The sequence below is a fragment of the Dermacentor silvarum genome, chromosome 3 (genome assembly GCF_013339745.2).
Source record: "Dermacentor silvarum isolate Dsil-2018 chromosome 3, BIME_Dsil_1.4, whole genome shotgun sequence".
Classification (NCBI taxonomy): domain Eukaryota; kingdom Metazoa; phylum Arthropoda; class Arachnida; order Ixodida; family Ixodidae; genus Dermacentor; species Dermacentor silvarum.
In genome coordinates, this window is record NC_051156.1 from 213,925,497 (window position 1) to 213,942,345 (window position 16,849).

General features: G+C 47.3%; 1 protein-coding gene across 1 annotated transcript in view; it reads left to right on the forward strand.

Moving 5' to 3' along the window:
• The window catches only part of LOC119446631 (neprilysin-1), a 111,556-nt gene that overhangs the window by 45,721 nt on the left and 48,986 nt on the right, over nucleotides 1–16,849 (forward strand). Inside the window, exons 3-8 of the mRNA XM_037711116.2 lie at nucleotides 1,402–1,473; nucleotides 2,346–2,507; nucleotides 4,969–5,052; nucleotides 5,980–6,203; nucleotides 7,991–8,170; nucleotides 9,927–10,067. Coding sequence (XP_037567044.1) covers nucleotides 1,402–1,473; nucleotides 2,346–2,507; nucleotides 4,969–5,052; nucleotides 5,980–6,203; nucleotides 7,991–8,170; nucleotides 9,927–10,067 — 863 coding nt within the window. The remainder of the gene's footprint in view (nucleotides 1–1,401; nucleotides 1,474–2,345; nucleotides 2,508–4,968; nucleotides 5,053–5,979; nucleotides 6,204–7,990; nucleotides 8,171–9,926; nucleotides 10,068–16,849) is intronic.

Genomic DNA, 16,849 nt, shown 5'->3' on the forward strand with positions numbered 1-16,849 from the left:
AGTGATTTGTTCTGTTCTGAACTCATTAACTGCGACCAGACTTTTCCCAATTTTTCTCAATTTTTCCAATTTTCCATTCATTTTGTTTGTGCTTGCATAGATGATCCTCAAATAATTGTGCTCACCCACTACGGGGGAATTCACAAGAAGCCAGCGAGCGGGTGGTTGCTTGAGGACGGGAAAAGGGGCGTGGGTTCAGGGGCGGGGGGAAGTTCACCCCCCCCCCCCCTCATCCCTCCTCTACCTCTACCACGTGACTGGCTTCCCACACTACTCACACTCGCACTTTTTTCCACTTTGACACTACTAATGCTAACGCATTGAAAAAAAAAAAAACTATGCAGTGCTGTCGTTTTGACTTCGTTGTTGCCAGAGGTGACTCCGTCGGTGCATCCGAAGTCGTTTTCCGTCAATGGCCTGATTCTCGGCGCGTCCTCCATTGTGGAGGATGCTGTTTGGCATGTTTCAGCCTCATATTCACGATTGTAATGTGCGCCTCTCTTGCGCCGTCGACGCTATCTTCAAGAGCACGATGACGAAGAATCACAAGCCAACACACCGGCATTTTGCCAAGAACAACTTTCATGTTGTTGTATCCTCGCCTGCTACAAACATATGCGCAGACATCATTCATGGCTCACTGAGTCTGTGTGGACCGCAAAACGTTGCACTGATTGCCAAGCGCTGTTGTCAGTATTTGGGAAAGGCACATGTGTGACAGACATGCACAGACTCCTAGATAGTACAAAATTAATTTTGTATTATCTCAATTGAATATTTTCCAGTGGTGACAGATGTGGACGGTAATTTTTTTTATTTATTAGACATGTGTCAATGGTGAAGTGTAGGATGAATGAACGGCCTGATGATGACAACAGACATCGTCAGCGTAACGGAATAGACGGACAGATGGACAAGGCGAACACAGTTTTGAGCGCTTAATTGCTGCCGCAGTAAAATGCATGGCATTACAAACTGGTTCGATGGAACAGTATATAATCTGTGTTGCCGTAACGAAAACAATAAGATCAGGAACTCTCGTGGAGGCGTGATGAACAGAGAGAGAGAGGGGGGATTCATATTTATTTAAATTCAAGGATGGAGACATGAAAGAGTCCATGCTCACTTAACAGCGCGTTTAACTGACCGTTATTGAATCTGGCGATAACGCATAATAAGGCACTTATAAAACCTTAATTCTTTTTTGGCGCTCAACACGGCATTGCACTATTTATTTTAAATACATAAACAAGGAAATGATATTTCCCCTGTCCGCTTTTCAATCAATCAATCAATCAATCAATCAATCAATCAATCAATCAGACTACATTGTCGACGGGCTGGCTCTTAGAATATTGCTATCTTCTGTGCTGCTGTAATCTTATTATTTTTTTTTTTCAGAAGAACCTCGGTGGGAACTACCGCCGCCTTTAACCAGGAATACCTGCTACAGTCCGGAATGCATTCAAGCGGGTGAGTACATAGAATCATCACTTGTGAACAGTAAAGAAAGCAAGCAATCATAAAACAAACCGAAAACCGCAAAGAGCACACGACGGCCTCGAAAAAAAAAAATACCCTGCCCGCGGAGCAAAATAAAACTAGGGCTTAACGAACGCCGTCTTTCGGCAAACTGAGCCGGAAAAAAATTTGGGGCGAACGCGTGTTTCTGGTACAAGATGAAAGTTAAATAACGCCCTACTTATCATTTTCAAATTGTGTCAGTGAAAACCGCGCATGTGCACGCCTTAAGTGCATGTCTTTTTCAACTTTTTTTTCACATTTTTCTCTCATCCTCCGCTGTTGGCAGCAACACTAGGAGACGGCGCTTTAGCCAATGTCAAAGAGTTGCACTAAGGTGTACAGCTGTGTCTGCAAATAAGTCTCGTGCTGCGTAACTTGTGTCACAGTTGCGTGGCACTGCGGTGCCTTCAGCTGAATAGTTTGCGTTTGACTACACGCTTCTTGTTTTGTATCATCACCGCACGCTCACCGTCTTTGGTAACCTAAACTTACGCTCTTCTCTGCTCAGTCGCTCGAACACTCAAGCCTACGAGCGTTAATTAGTAACACTCCACGGCAGCCAACCGCGCGTGACCCAGCTTAATTTCTCTTCCTTTGCTTTCTCTCGCTCTCGCCACTACCGTAACCCTCTACCTCTTCCGCAAAGTAGTACGCCTCCGGCCTCTTTTCCGTCAATAAGAGCAGCCTACAGCAAACCCGCGCGCAGTGGTCACCGAAATAGAACAACGCATTGCGGTTCAGAACACGTATAGCGTGACATCCCATTCCTCCCCCCCCCCCCCCCCTGTTCTTATTCTTCCCTCTTTCCCTAAACTTCGCAGCGGCGGCCATCTTGGAGCGCGCCCAGATGCACCGCGACCCGTGCGAGGACTTCGACGCGTTCGCGTGCGGCAACTTCGTCCACAAGCACTCGGCGCCGGACGACCACTACTACACCAACGTGCTCATCAGCATGCAGGACACCATCTTCGTCCGGCTCAAGAGTGCGTCTGTATGCCGCCGCGGGCGTTGTTTACGGCGCGAAGCCAACAACAGTACGCGATGACCCAACACACGTTCAAACCCCAGCGACAGAGAGGAAGCGCTCTGGCTATAGTGCTAGGCCAGCTCTATACTCAGGGAGGACAACGACATTGCAGGGTCGTTCAACTTGATCAGGAAAGCAGCGACTTCCTTCTGGTTTTTCCGCTTTGTTTGTTTTTTTTTTGTTTTTTTTTTTGCTTTATTTCACGAGGCGCTCGAGAACCAGAGAATGATCAGAAGACGTCAGCTAGCTGTTCTATTGTTTTTGGTGAGAACTCAGCGTAAAGAGAAAAGTGACGAACATCGCTATATAAAAAAAGACTAAAAAAAAACTGTTCGCTGTACTGCATGCGTGAAGACGCGGGCCACTTTCAAGTCAACTTAATTCACGCCTTGTGGAAGTTTGTAGGACCAGCGCAGGATGTTTAACCTATATCTTTCTGATGCTCACAAATCGCCGGGTAATCTACACCGTGCTTCGTTTTTAATGGAAATGTCTAGAATATAATAATAATAATATAATAATAATAATAATAATAATAATAATAATAATAATAATAATAATAATAATAATAATAATAATAATAATAATAATAATAATAATAATAAATATCCTACTTTGCAAACGTTAATGGGCCACAAATGCAACAGCATTTGTGGCATTTAAATAAATGTATATATAAACGGTATATATGTTCATTTCAGGGTTGTTATTGTCTTATGTATGAGTGTAGTATGTATGTCTTGGTTAATTATGTGGTATGTATTAATTCCTTGTGTATTCGTTATGTATTAAATACTTGTAGCACCACAAATCTTTGACACTGTAAAACCACATGTTGCATTTCATAGCGCAGAATCGCTGCTCCTTGCGATTCTATGCAGTGTCAGTTTAAATAACCTTTTGTCTCTATCTCTATTTCAAAAATGAATATAAATCAGGCAAGCTAATTTGAAATATTTTGTCACTATGGCAAGTCATCTCCATCATAATCAAAATTCATTGGCCGAATAATCTTGCGCCACAGTCATAACCGGTGCGCTCGGCATTTGAACCATTGTCATTTTTCACGGCTAAACAGAGAGACAGAAGCAAGAAAAGGCAGGAAGCTTAACCAGATGCAGGTCCGCTCTGCTAGCCAGCTGATCAAGTGCTCGATTATCTTACCAAGTTAACTATGACTCACTCCTGCTTCTTCAATCATAAATACGCACTCAAAACACGCTATTGATTTAAAGCTACGATACGCCCGAATTGCGAACACCATCTCTGCCAGTGACATTATCTGCGTTCCAATTGTGTTCAACGCACTGCTCCATCCGCCAGCTTGCCAGGCTATTTTTATGCTTCTAGACTTCTCGGTCGCCGGTCCTTGTCACACATCTTCGTTAGAAAAACCGGCGTAGGTCTGCCGTTTATACAGCGTTATGACAAGGCACCAGACATTTGTTTCAATCAATTCGGTCTACTCACAAACCACAAGTGTGAAATCATGCAAAAAGTATATCGGACGGAAATGGCCAGACCGCAGATAACAAAACATTCAACAAAAATACCTGCATTTGTGTAGTTCAAGCCCTGTTCAAATACTGCGCTTAATTTAGCTACAATCCCGCTCGAATTCTGCGCTTGCGTAGTTCAAATCCAGCGCTAATGCAGCTCCACTAACGTGAAACCCGGGGAAGTGCGAAGCAGTGATGAGCCGGTGTTTCCCTTATGTTAACTCATCGTTGGTTTGAACTACACAAGCGCAGGATTTGAGCAGGATTGGAGCTACGTTAAGCGCTGGCTTCAAATTCTGCGCTTGTGTAATTCAAATCCAGCGCTAATGCAGCTCCACTAGCGTGAAACCTGTAGAAGTGCGAAGCAGTGATGCGCCGGTGTTTCCATTATGTTATTCTTGTGCTATTCTTGCACAATTTAGGCGGAATCGAGCGCTTGTGGGCTGGTGGCGCCCTCCCTTGCGCTGCGCTGGTACCAGACAGGCGTTTCGGTAGCGATGTTTACGAGTTTCTGCTAATTTACGCATATCCCTGGCTCATACCCGCATATCCAGTGCGGGTATGCGCCACACGTGTTTTTATTATTGTTAATCGTGACGTAACCGACGAGCATGTGATGTTATTGATGTCATGACCTATCAGTCAAGTTAGTCGTACATTCGTACCATTCCATGCCAATTTTGGTATATACCAAGTGAACGAGACGCGAGTTTTCGGCAGATCTTGTCCTTGCGCGTGACCATGACGACATGACATTACATTAGACGCCGACAGCCCGGGCCCCTAAAGTGCTTCGCACTTAATAAAGGACGTTCTTTCGTATATGACAGCGAAGAGTGTTGCGTGCCCAAACAGCACCTGAATAAAAACACGCCTTCCCTGCCATCTTTACCATCGTTCCTGGTTTTTCTCTTTCAGAGCTTCTCGAAGAGCCGACCACTCTTAACAGGACTTCGGCCGTGAGCAAAGTGAAGGCGCTGTACAACTCATGCATGAACACCAGTAAGTGAACACATCCGTATACAAATGCCACAGTTCCATGCCATTTTCTAGCACCGCTGTATGTAACCGGTTTTCTGAATGTTGGCTCCAGCGTGCGACATCTCGCGATGAATGAATGAATGAATGAATGAATGAATGAATGAAAACTTTACTGGTTATAAGAGGTGTCACTAGGTTCTGGAGTCTTCAGTCCATGGTTCCGCTGCTACACAGTTCCAGGCAGTTCTGAATGTAGTCCACCAAGGTAGCGTTGGTCGTGCCAGGTCTTGGCGAAAATGGGCCAGTCTGGTGTGGCAGTGAATTGAAGCCGAGAGGCCTTGAGGGAGGGAGGGGGGGTGGCATAACCATAAGATGCGATGCTGGCCTGGGTAGCCTTTACACGAAGGGAGCTCAGGGCAAGGCTTCATCTGCGTTTTGCGCGTAACGAAAATACTTCTATAGTATTATTGCGATAGTAATTATACAGACATTCGAGGTGCGAATACCTTGCTATTGCTTTCAATGTATCGCCCTTCGGGCGAAACTGCGACTTTTCTTAAAGGCCTACCGGTCTTAACAAAACTTTGCGAATAGTTTTAGTGTGAGTCTGCGTGTGCATGGGCGTATGTGCCAAGCCGTCAGCCAGGCAAACTTTTTCAATCTTTAAAGCTAGCCTCTCTCCCGTCTTTCGCTGTGTCACGACAAGAGGTACTCTTGCAGGGGGGTATTCTGTAAGTGTCCACCTAGTGGACATATCCATTTCGTCTGCTGCTGAAGTGCTGATTGGCTGAGGGCTCCTGCCTCCTTCTGACGCGTACCCCATCCCAGCCAATCAGCACTTCAGGAGCACACTAAATGGACATGTTCACTATAGGTGGCCGCTTACAGAATACCCCCCATCCCTTTGGTGTGTCCCATCCCGCTCGTTCCATCATGCGCGCCCCGCAGGCAGCGTGGAGGAAGGCTCGGTGGCCAAGCTGAAGGAGCTCCTTCGGGACGACTACCTCGGCTCGTGGCCCACACTGGAGAGGGGCTCCCGCCACAAGCCCATGACGAGCACGTCGCTGGCGTTCGAGCGGCGGCTGGCACTTTTGCGCGTCCACGGCGTCGAGCCATTCTTCCAGCTACACGTGGGACAGGACGAGCGAAACGCCACCATGCACGTCATACAGGTTCGCTTAAGATTATGTACCAGAATGCGTCTGCTGCTGTACTTCCCGCAACACAAGACCCGGGAGAAGAGGAAATACTTCTGCGACTACATATACTTTTGCATCCTTCCTAAACCCGCCGCGGTGTGTCCATCGATATATGGCGTTCTGTTGCTGAGTACGAGCACGCAGGTTCGTTCCCCGGTCGTCGCGGCCTCATTTCAATGGAGACGGAATGCTAAGATGCTCAATACGTGTTACATAAATGTGTTTTTGCGAGCGTGAAAGAAGCCCGCGAATACACGCAAAGTGCCTCGAGAGGCCAGTTGCGCGGCAATTTTGCGAGAATTCGCGGGCTTCTTTCACGCTCCGAAAAACACATTTATGTAGCATGTATTGAGCAACAGAAAGCTGTATCGGGAGTCTTTCATGTCGCTCTACAATTTTCTCATGGTCACTTTTCATGTAATTATAATAATTGAGAAGTTGATTAATTAATTATGACTAATTATGTAATTAGGCGGAATGCAAGAAATAATCTCAGTATCTCCAAACGACGGCAAACATTACCTTGATTCTGTCCAGATACGTGGCATTTGCATATTTTTAAATTTTGGTGCATGATAGTTGGGACACCCTGCATGCACGTATATGTCTCATCTTTAGTAATGTCTAGTATGTTAAGTATAGTACGCGGATTACTGCTTCGTTGTATATTATACTTCTGGCAATCGCCTGCCTACTGTCGGCGTCAAAAGTTTGCGCGGCGCACGCTCTATGAAAAAATTTACTCGTCATCGTCCCGGTCCTGTGAAAGTGGATGTCTGGCGAAGCTGTTGAAAACCACCACTACAACTGCTGAGGGCGTTTTGCAGTGCTTTATTGCTTTAGAGTAATGGTAGTAATGATAGTTTAGAGTAACGGTAGTAATTGGTCGTACTGCCGTTTCTTTTTCCCTTTGCCGTTCCTCATATTCACGCTGCTCTTCGGGAGTCTCAAATACGCGTTGCATACCCATAGCGGTGCTAAAACAACAATAACATCAATTGCTAGGCTGGTTCGTTTATATACGAAAGGCTGGAGACGTCACTCCCCACGTCGCAAGCTGCCGTCGCCGCGGCAGCTTGCGCAACAGTAAACTTTACCGGGAAGCGTATACGGGGAGCGCTACGTGCTTCGCGTTGTTACCAGGAGCGCCTTATCATCAATTATGTCGTTCGGATGCTTGTTCTGTGCTTGTTCTATATTGAAACGAATGCTGTTCTGTATGTTGTACGCGTGTTTCCAAGGAATGTATGGCACTTTTCGCTTCACTTTTCTGAGTGCTTGAAGCCTCTGCCTTACGGGGGTATGAGCCACTGCTCCTGCGCCCTGCGCGGCCGCTGGGATCGGGTTACGTTTTTGCTAACGGACGCCGACATGAAAAATGCCGACCACCGAGAGGCTAGGAACTTCGCTGTAAAAAGCTGCATCTCCCCGAAGCTTTGGCACATCGCCTGAACTTAAGATTCGCAGTCTGCAGCACACTGTGTGCGAAGGACGTGTTTCATCCGTGTTTCATCTAGTTTAAACGCTCCATGCCCGAACCGAGCAGAAATTTTGCTTTTTCGTGGGACCTGCAACCCCGTGAACTTTTGGGCGCCGAGACTGTATACTAGCGCGGATAATCAGTCCCCAAAGTCTGTGAGGCTCTCGGTCGCAATGGCTCGCAGCGCCGAACGCGAACTCTCGTCCGTGACATTCCACGCTCCGGTTGTTCTTAACCGTCAACAACGAAGTTCAGCGAAGCCTTCCCGCGGTGTTTGCAGATATTCAGCGGGTCCCCCGTGCTTCGCAGCGAGTACTACCTCAACGAGACGGATGACAAGTGTCGAGAGGCTCTTCGCCTCTACCGGGAAATCCTGGCGCAGTCGGCCAGGCTTCTCGGTGCCAAGGACCCGGAGAGCGACGTCGAAGAAGTCGTCGACTTCGAAATACAGTTTGCCAACGTACGTGTTGAACCCTTCCGGTGATGGTTTGCGACCAACCGTCGGTAAACCCTAAGAAAATGCACCCATTAAGCCCATTGTCCCCGAACAGTAATCGTAATGTAAAAGTTGCGCGCATATTTTTTTTTCTTTTTTCCTTTGAAGTGCATGCGCGTGTCAGCCTGACATAGAGTTCCTGACAGGATAGTATTGGGGGCGCTGCATAAGCTAAAGAACGAATGTGCACGCAAGTTAGATGACGTCAGATTGTGTTATGAGAACAATATAAGGCGCAAATGGTGCGAAATTTTTAGATTGTTAACCTCTCAAATTGATCTCTTTCCACGAAAGCACGGTGCAGACTGCGCATAAAAATAAAAAAGAAAACTCATAAAATGATCAGTCTTCACAAGTAATATTTTGGATATTTCTCTGCCACAGATGTGGCGCTGTTTTGCGAAAAGAAATTAAATCTTCGTTGAAAGCAGACGTGCGAGCGAGTTATTGATGAACAACGCACGTTATTGATCAGTTATTGATTAACAAAATGCTAAACCCATTAGCAGCATTGATCACGAGATACACGCGATAATGTATTTTCTCGAACAATATTGTTTCGTGTTATTCGGGCCAACTAATGGGGAAAATGTGCAACAAGAATCGGAGGAACCTAAAGGCTCCATTTTTAGTAATAGCCATGTGGGGCCAACTGACAATGAAACCAGGAAATGCGCGCATCAGGAAGACGCGCATCAGAATGTTCTTTATAGAAATATAAAATTGTTTATTAATGACTGGTAAATTTCCTGTAGGCTTTGTTTTCCTAATAAAGAAATAGAGAAAAGGAAGTGATTGAAAAGACAAGTTTCTGTCAGCGGGAGCCAAACCCGCTACCTCCGTTGTGCACTTGCAGTGCGCTCTACGAAATGAGCTAGGGCGTTGGCTGTCGTTCCGTTCACTTGAGTATATTAACGCGATAACGTTAAGGGCCCCGTGTCGCAGAAAATTCCGGCGTCGGCTTCGGCGTCGGCGTTAAGCATCGGCGTCTGGTGAAATAATCATGCCGAGCAACATCATCCCGAACCACCCTGACCACACAGGCCCTCCGCGTGGCGCAAGGCGTTAGTAAACAAAAATTGAATTTCGCAAAGCAAAATCCGTCAGAAAAATCGTAAAGTACGACTTAACCACAACCTACAGGCGTGGATAGCGTCAGATTGTGATTTGAATATACGAGGAAAAAGCCTGATAAGCAGCCGGGGGTCTTTGAATGCTATCGCGTTCCACTCTTAAAGGCGAAGCTTAAGCGTCCTCCAATTCTGATGGTGTTTCGCTGTACTTTGGTTCTAGGCAACATTGAGGGAAATGTTGAAAACCGAGCCTTTCTAAATTTTGGACACGCGCGCGTCGGGGCAACAGCAAACAATAATAAAATAATAAGAAAAGGTCCTAGGACCTTCACATTTGGTATAAGACGACCTAAATTGCTCCTGTAAAATGTCTTCCCAGCAATGCATTTATGTTTAAAAGTGAAGCCGACTTTAAAGGGATCAGTGTAAGCTTGGGCTTTGTAAGCTGGCTTTCCCACGTTCTATTTTGCAGTGAAGCCTACTCATAATGAAAAATGGGATGCGAACGGAGCCCGATAACGCTATCGCGTTCCACTCTTAAAGGCGAAGCTTAAGCGTCCTCCAATTTTCTCGGGCATTTGTAATAAATGTGCACTAACCCTAGCTTTTGCTGCGCTCTGATTGGTTGTGACGTCTACCGCGCACAGGTATCCCACTCCAGCGACTTCGACGGACCGGGTTCCAGCGGAGCTGGATCCAATGGCAGCGCGGCCAACGACTCGTCCGCGAATTACGACTCGGGCATGATCAGCGTCACACTGGCAGAGCTGCACGACATGGCGCCAGAGGTTGGAGCTTATCCTCTTCTATGAATGAATGAATGAATGAACACAGGTGATTGATAAAACTGGACTAGTTGGTGCATTTTCAGAGGCTATACGACAAACTTGAACGCAATATGGACACCAGTCAAGAAGAAACAGACAGGACAGAGCGCTAACTTCAAGGGGCGTTTACTGATCAGACTGCGCAATCTCTGTATACTGAAGACGTCATACAATGCGCAACAATTGTCACACGGAGACTTTGTACACACAAACATGTTGTAAGTTAGAGAACTCATATTCACTCTCAAACTTTCCTCGAGATAGCTAATGTCGTTACGACTGAGTGAAGCCGTCTCTCACTGGAAATTAATTGTAAAGAGATAAGCTATATCGAGAAAGGTTTGAGAGTGAACGTGTGTCCTTTGATAGACAGCATGTCTGTTTCAAGAATAGTGCCTCTGCGATGGCGGTTGCGCATTGGATCACGTTTTCAGCGTACGAAGATTGTACAGTCTTACAGCTCTGTCATGTTTGTTTCGTCTCGCACGCTGTTTTTCATTGCGCTAACTTTTGTCTTAGCCTTCGAGAATTTATTAATTACGATATTTCCTGCTCAGCGATACTTTGACTCAGCTCGAGGTTGAGATTGAGTGCAAGCAAACCTCTCCTCGCCCAAGCGACGCCTTTCAGCTGTAACCGCGCTATAGGTCAGTCTGTGATGACGCTTCAACGCTCAGGCCCTCCGCGTGCGTGCGCGAGCTCACCGTGTCCTCCCCCCCCCCCCTCCTCTCTCTATCTCATCTTTCTATTCCCTCTTTCCCGTCCCCCAGAGAAGGGTAGCCAACCAGACGCATTTCTGGTTAACATCCCTGCCTTCTCTTTCTCTCCTCCTCCCCCTCCCCCTTCAACGCGAAGCAAACAAAGCAAACAGAGTAAGCCGACGAGAACGCGCGGAGAGACATCGATATTGGCGCCCGAACGGCTTTGTTAAAATAAGGGCACCGATGCTTTCCGCTGCCCACAGCAGCCTTAAAAAAAATCGAAGGTTGAGATCAGCATGTCCAACTTCTATTGAAACCGCCGATGATCTCATTATGGCTATGTTATTGCCGTTAGCAGGCAAAATTGATTCTGCAGTTTGCATTCCAGCAAACTGTTAGACATCTGCAGTTCTTCAGTGGCAGTCATGTACACAATATTTTTGACGACTGATATCCAAGACTTTCATAGAAGCATAGTGTCGCTACTTCGTCTGCGTTTAGGATCACGTATCCTGCATGTCATACATCGGTGAACATTACCATTGTCAACTGTTTTCTCCTTTGCATTTCTTCTTATTCCGTCCCTTGCCTTGTACCAAAAGCAGCTGCCGTTGAGTTCAACGTTCACGTTCGCTTTTAGCCTCAGTGGTCACTCGGTTACTATTTTTCGTCTACCATGTGAAGGTGTAAAAAAAGATTTGCATTCGTGCACCTAGAGAAATCAACCAGCCGATTTCGACGTGAACGATGAATGCTGAGCATGCCGCTCCTCAGTCACTGGCATTCTTCGCATTTTACTCTTTTTTATTGCGATAGCATTTATATAGACATTCCAAGCGCATTTCTGCCGTCGCCGTGATGTTTCGTATAAAGTACAAGGGCGATAACACCATCGCTGCGCGCCGTATATTGTATGTGCGAGTGAAAGCGCGCGAGGGGAGCCGACGATCGCGGCTCAATCTGGCGCGCACAGAGAGGCAAGCGGGGAGGCAGCGGCGTGAAGGAAAGGGGGGGGGGGGGGCGGCGTTCTAATCCGGCACCAACCGCGTACATTGCGCGGTCGCACGCACCTTTTCTTGAAAGCGATCTGCAGGCGGCTCACAACTTTGTGCATGTGGTGTTTTCGTCGCTCAGTTTGCGTCGAAACGATAGACAGCACGAAGGTCACATCGCTCGCTGCTGTAACCGCGCTTGCTCACGCTAGCGTTTTGACATCGAGTGCCCGCGATCATCGAATGTGATGTGTTCATGTTTGCTTATGCGCGCTGACACCATGTTTGTTAATTTAGATAGTAAGCGAATATTTCCGTGTTTATACAGCCGATAAAACTGCTATCCTTACTTCGTATAGCTGTCTACTAATTGGCTATCGCAATCGATGTTTAGCCTTTCGGACGAAACTACGGCTTTCTTTTTTTCGGATACCAATTGAAATTATGAGCCTGGATGCGTCTTCTATGTCATCATCATCCCTCATTGCACCTTCACGTCCGCGTTTCCCCTGCATCTGTTCAGATTATCAGGCTAGAGCGCGCTAGCTCAGACCGACCGCTTACCTTCAAATAAGTTATCCCGTCTCTCTCTCTGTTTTTCTCTGTCTCTCTCTAGAGCTATCGTGTAAAATATGAAATAGCTATAAATGTTGAGTTTCCGGCCAAAGTATTATTTGTAATGCTCTTGTTTGTTTGATGATCTCGCGGCGAACAGACCTTTGTCGAACAGACTTCGACGCTATCACTTACAGCCTGCAGAGCTTCCGGGCCAGTGGATAGTTTTTCTTTCTTTTTTTTTTCTTCAAGCCTTCACTTCTCTTCGTCCACCATCCGTTCGTGGCGTGACGAATGGGCGTTCCTGTCCAAACTTTGCCGCTATCGCTCAGAAAGTGCTCGCCAGCGACCGCGAACGTGACCCCTCGGGGCCACCGAGTAACTGCGCGCTGCGCGAGCTTTTCTGGCGCCGCGCACCTTCATCGTGCGTCTTCTTAAGTAGCACAGAACGCACCTAGTGGTTCCGAAGCTCGGTCAGTCCCAGAAATATAAGAAAATAGATAGAAAGTCATTGGAGGTCTGGTATAGCGTAGCCGTTTGCGGAAGCCAGAGCGATATCTTCCACCCAAATGACTCCCCCGAGGGTACGTACAACGATGGTCCATTCCTTCCAATCAGAAACTTGTTGCCTCTACTGAAGAGTTCAAAGCGAAAAAAAAAAAAAGAATTGTTCGTGACAGCGAGAGCTAGGGTTAATTGAGGCAAGCACGCAAACGGAATGAAGCGAAAGGTTTTTATATAAGTGGCGTCGGAAAAAGAAAAGAAAAAAGGAGGAAGTGTAACAGTGTTTTCAAACGAGCTTGGTGGAGAGGAACAGTGAGCAAAAGCGCGAACAACCAAAGCTGGAAGAAACACTGTGTACTCCGTAAGCTGGCTCAATAGTGCGAAGCGTGTAGCTCCTGAGCGCAGTTACCTCCTTCACCCTCGGCAGCCACCACGCTGGCAGCGGAAGCGGGCCCCCCTCGGTACCACCGCACCGCGCGTCCCTTGGGAGGGGAGGAGCGCGCGCTGAACAGAGAGAGAGATCGATTACAAGCGCCTCGGGAACGTCGAGATCGCGAAGCCCGAAGCCATTTCGGCTCGGCGCTAACGACCTGTCGCTTCGCTGGTCGCGTGGAGCTCCCGAGTGGTTGTCGCACCGCTCGAGAGGGGGCGGCTCCAATTAGTCGGCGACGCGTGACCTCACGGCCCTCTTTCGGGCGAGTGTGCGTGCGTGCGTGTGTGTGTGTCAGTGTGTGTTTGTGCGCATGCGTTCGTTGCCTGCATTTGTGTGCGTGTGTTCGCGTGCTAGCGCCGCCTGACTAGCCATAATATTGGCTGCAGGTCGCAACGGTACAACCTGTCTCATATACGTCGTCCATGTTGCAGAGTGTAGATTTCTGGTACTAGGCTCAATCAATCTGCCTTTCTTTCTTTCTTTCTTTCTTTCTTTCTTTCTTTCTTTCTTTCTTTCTTTCTTTCTTTCTTTCTTTCTTTCTTTCTTTCTTTCTTAGCATGAGCGAGGCAAGTGTGCTGAGTACACGCAGAACAAGTGCGGCGTGATAAATATTCTTGTCGACGTGCTCAGAAGGCACACCGCCTAGATGGTACGACCAAGTAGCCGAAAGTGGTGGTCCGAAAGTAGAACAAGGTCGAACGCGGGTGGCCCGGGATGGGAATTCGCGACCAGAGGACGCACGTAAGAAAGAGGAATTCAGGGAATTCACCGCATCTAGGGTGTTATAATGAAGCGGAGGCGCAACGGTATAGTGCGCCCTCGCTACGACGTAGCGAGGGCGCACTATGCGTAGTGCATGATGTGTACGTAGTACGCATCATGATGCGGAAGTACATGATGCGGAAGAAGCGTGGTTTAGAAGCGGCGCTATGCATTTCTCCGCAAAGTTCAGGAATTAATATCTCGAAACTGGTGTCATCCCAAGAATTCGTTCCAAGTGGATCCGCCTTGCGAACTCCACGGCTACAATTTCTAAATTGCAATATGGGCCATCAGGTAATTAGTTAAAAACTTAATTAGTGAATTTCTGTTAATTATTCCAAAATGCATTCTAATTTCTTTTGCAAGTAAGATCCGCCTCTTCGAGTAGACCAGCTCATGAACTAGAATTGCGCAATCTGTCACAGGCAACCTTTAAGAATTTTTGAAAGTGTTCGCTGAAACACCCTGTAAATAAACCTGGGCTTTATTATGGCTATAAACACCCGGGCTATAAGCACCTTAGTCGGGCGCAAATCAGATCCGGAAATCAGATCCAGGGTACCGTCACCATCCGAGAACGTTCCGCAACTCAACATAATGTTTTAACTAAACACCTTCCCGCGTGAACGACATAGGACTCGCCGCATAATACAGCCGAGCCCGGATATAACGAACCCACGTATAACGAACTGTTGTGTATATGAAACAGCTGTAAAATCCGCTCTATCATTTCTGTATAGATTTTTATTTTATATATCGAATTAACCATATATCGAACTTCTTTTTTGTGATCCCCTTCAGATTCGATATATCCGGGTTCGACGGTATATCGGAATTTGATGCGCAACCCTTTCTTCGCTACTCGGAAACACTTAAGGGACAAGGCCGAGCGAGCGTCCGAGACGCAGCAGCCGTAGCGGTGATATAATTAGGGGTGCGCGCCCGGGTGTGTCCTGTGTTAAGCGGCGGTCTCGTGCCAGAGGGTGCAAACAGGAGCGGTGAAGCACGCGGCGGCGCGGTACACACACACAGAGGGGGGCAGTCCCTCACGGTGGCGCGCTCGCCTTCGCCGCGACACTTTAACAGGCGCGCTGACAGGCTATAAATAAGTCCCGGGCCGCGCGAGCGAAGCGCACTGGCTGTGCACCGTCCTCTGAGTTATGTCCTTCTCAGCGTTCTCAACTCTCCCGCGTTTCTTTCTTCCTAACGTTTCTTTTTGTTTATATATCCGTTATCACGGATTCATTGCGTATGGAGAAAAATTCATGCGTGGACGGTGATGCTAAATCGATGAGGAGCCGTCTGATTAAATATTCGAAGCTCTTCCGGGGATTTGAGGCTAAATTGAAAAAAAAGAAGAGGGGGGGGGGGGGGGGGGGAGGCGGTATAGGGGGGTCGAAGGGAATGCGCAAGACAAGGCACAACGCGAAATGATGTGAAAAATAAAAAGCAGAAGAAACGCCTCGATAATCGGCTTACATCCTGCTCACACTGCTTGCAGTATGGGCAGGCAAGCCTGAATAAAACGCGCAGAGGGCGAAAAAAAAAATGAAAAAAGATAACGAGGTAAGTTGCGCATCTCTCTTCGCACATTCGCCCGTATGTCTTTACATTGATCTGATTTGTTCGCATTTGCCGAGTTTCTCGGCAGCGGCATCTTTAGCGACCAGCTGTACGCCAAGATGTCGCATTGAAATTTTGATGCAATTATATGCTTAATATAACATTCTGAATCTCCTAGTTTCATTCCAGTCTTCCTGCCTGTATACATGAAGTCTTGCGTATACGCTGCTTTTAATAATACCGTGTGACAAGGGCACTTTCGATCGCCATCGAGCCCTAATGCGGATTCACCTCGATTCTGATGGAATTCTGCTACATGGGCACTTTCGGTCGCGACATTGCGTGGTCCTGATCCAGTCAATCGCAATTCGTCCATAGATCGCGATCGCAGGCAGACGTCTGCCTTGCGATTTTTACAGCACATTAGGGAAGTTTGTCGTGTGCTTTGGACCCATTTAACGACACGTGGGACGCTGGAGCATCACTCAACTCGATCCAATTGTTGGACAGTGTAGCAGCGATCATCGTCAACAGTGATGCAAATTTTTGTTCCTAGCTACCGGACTCCATCGCGATCGAAAGCGCCCGTGTGGCACCGGTATAGGTATTTTGCGTATTTCTTACTTCGTATGCAGATGGTATATGCGGCGCGCACGCTACGCCAAAAAGCACGCACGTACAACACAAAGTAATAAATTTTAGCATATTGAGCAGCGGTCCGCCAATTCCGCCTGTAAAGAAATGTTGTTCTTGAAAGCAAGCAAGGCGTTCGTTTACTAAAGTTCGTTACTCCAAGCGCTAAGCATCTGGGAAAGAGTAAGAGACAAAGAAGAAAGAAAGAAGAAAGAAAGAAGCGAAGACAAAACAGAGCGATTATTGCTAGTTCAGCGCTTTTCGCATTCTATAAAAAGCAGCAGCTGGTCGGCATCGATTGTCGTTTAGCCTGGTCCGCTTTTTTTTCTTCTTTTTTTTTTCAAGTTCGCCAGGATGAGGCCATTTTGGTGTAATCTGGCCGCACATCCAACTATACCGCTTGATCGGTGATCATGTGCGAAGGCATTTAGGCGGGTCTGTAGCAGGCCAACCAAAATGAGGGCAGTTAATCACTAAGAGCAGTCGCTCGGGTGGGTTTCGGTGCGCCGTTCTCTCAGACAGGCGTGCCACGAAGGCACCGAGGCTCGTCAAGTTGCTCGTCGCGACAAATGACAAATTGACGCGGAAGTGGCGTTATAT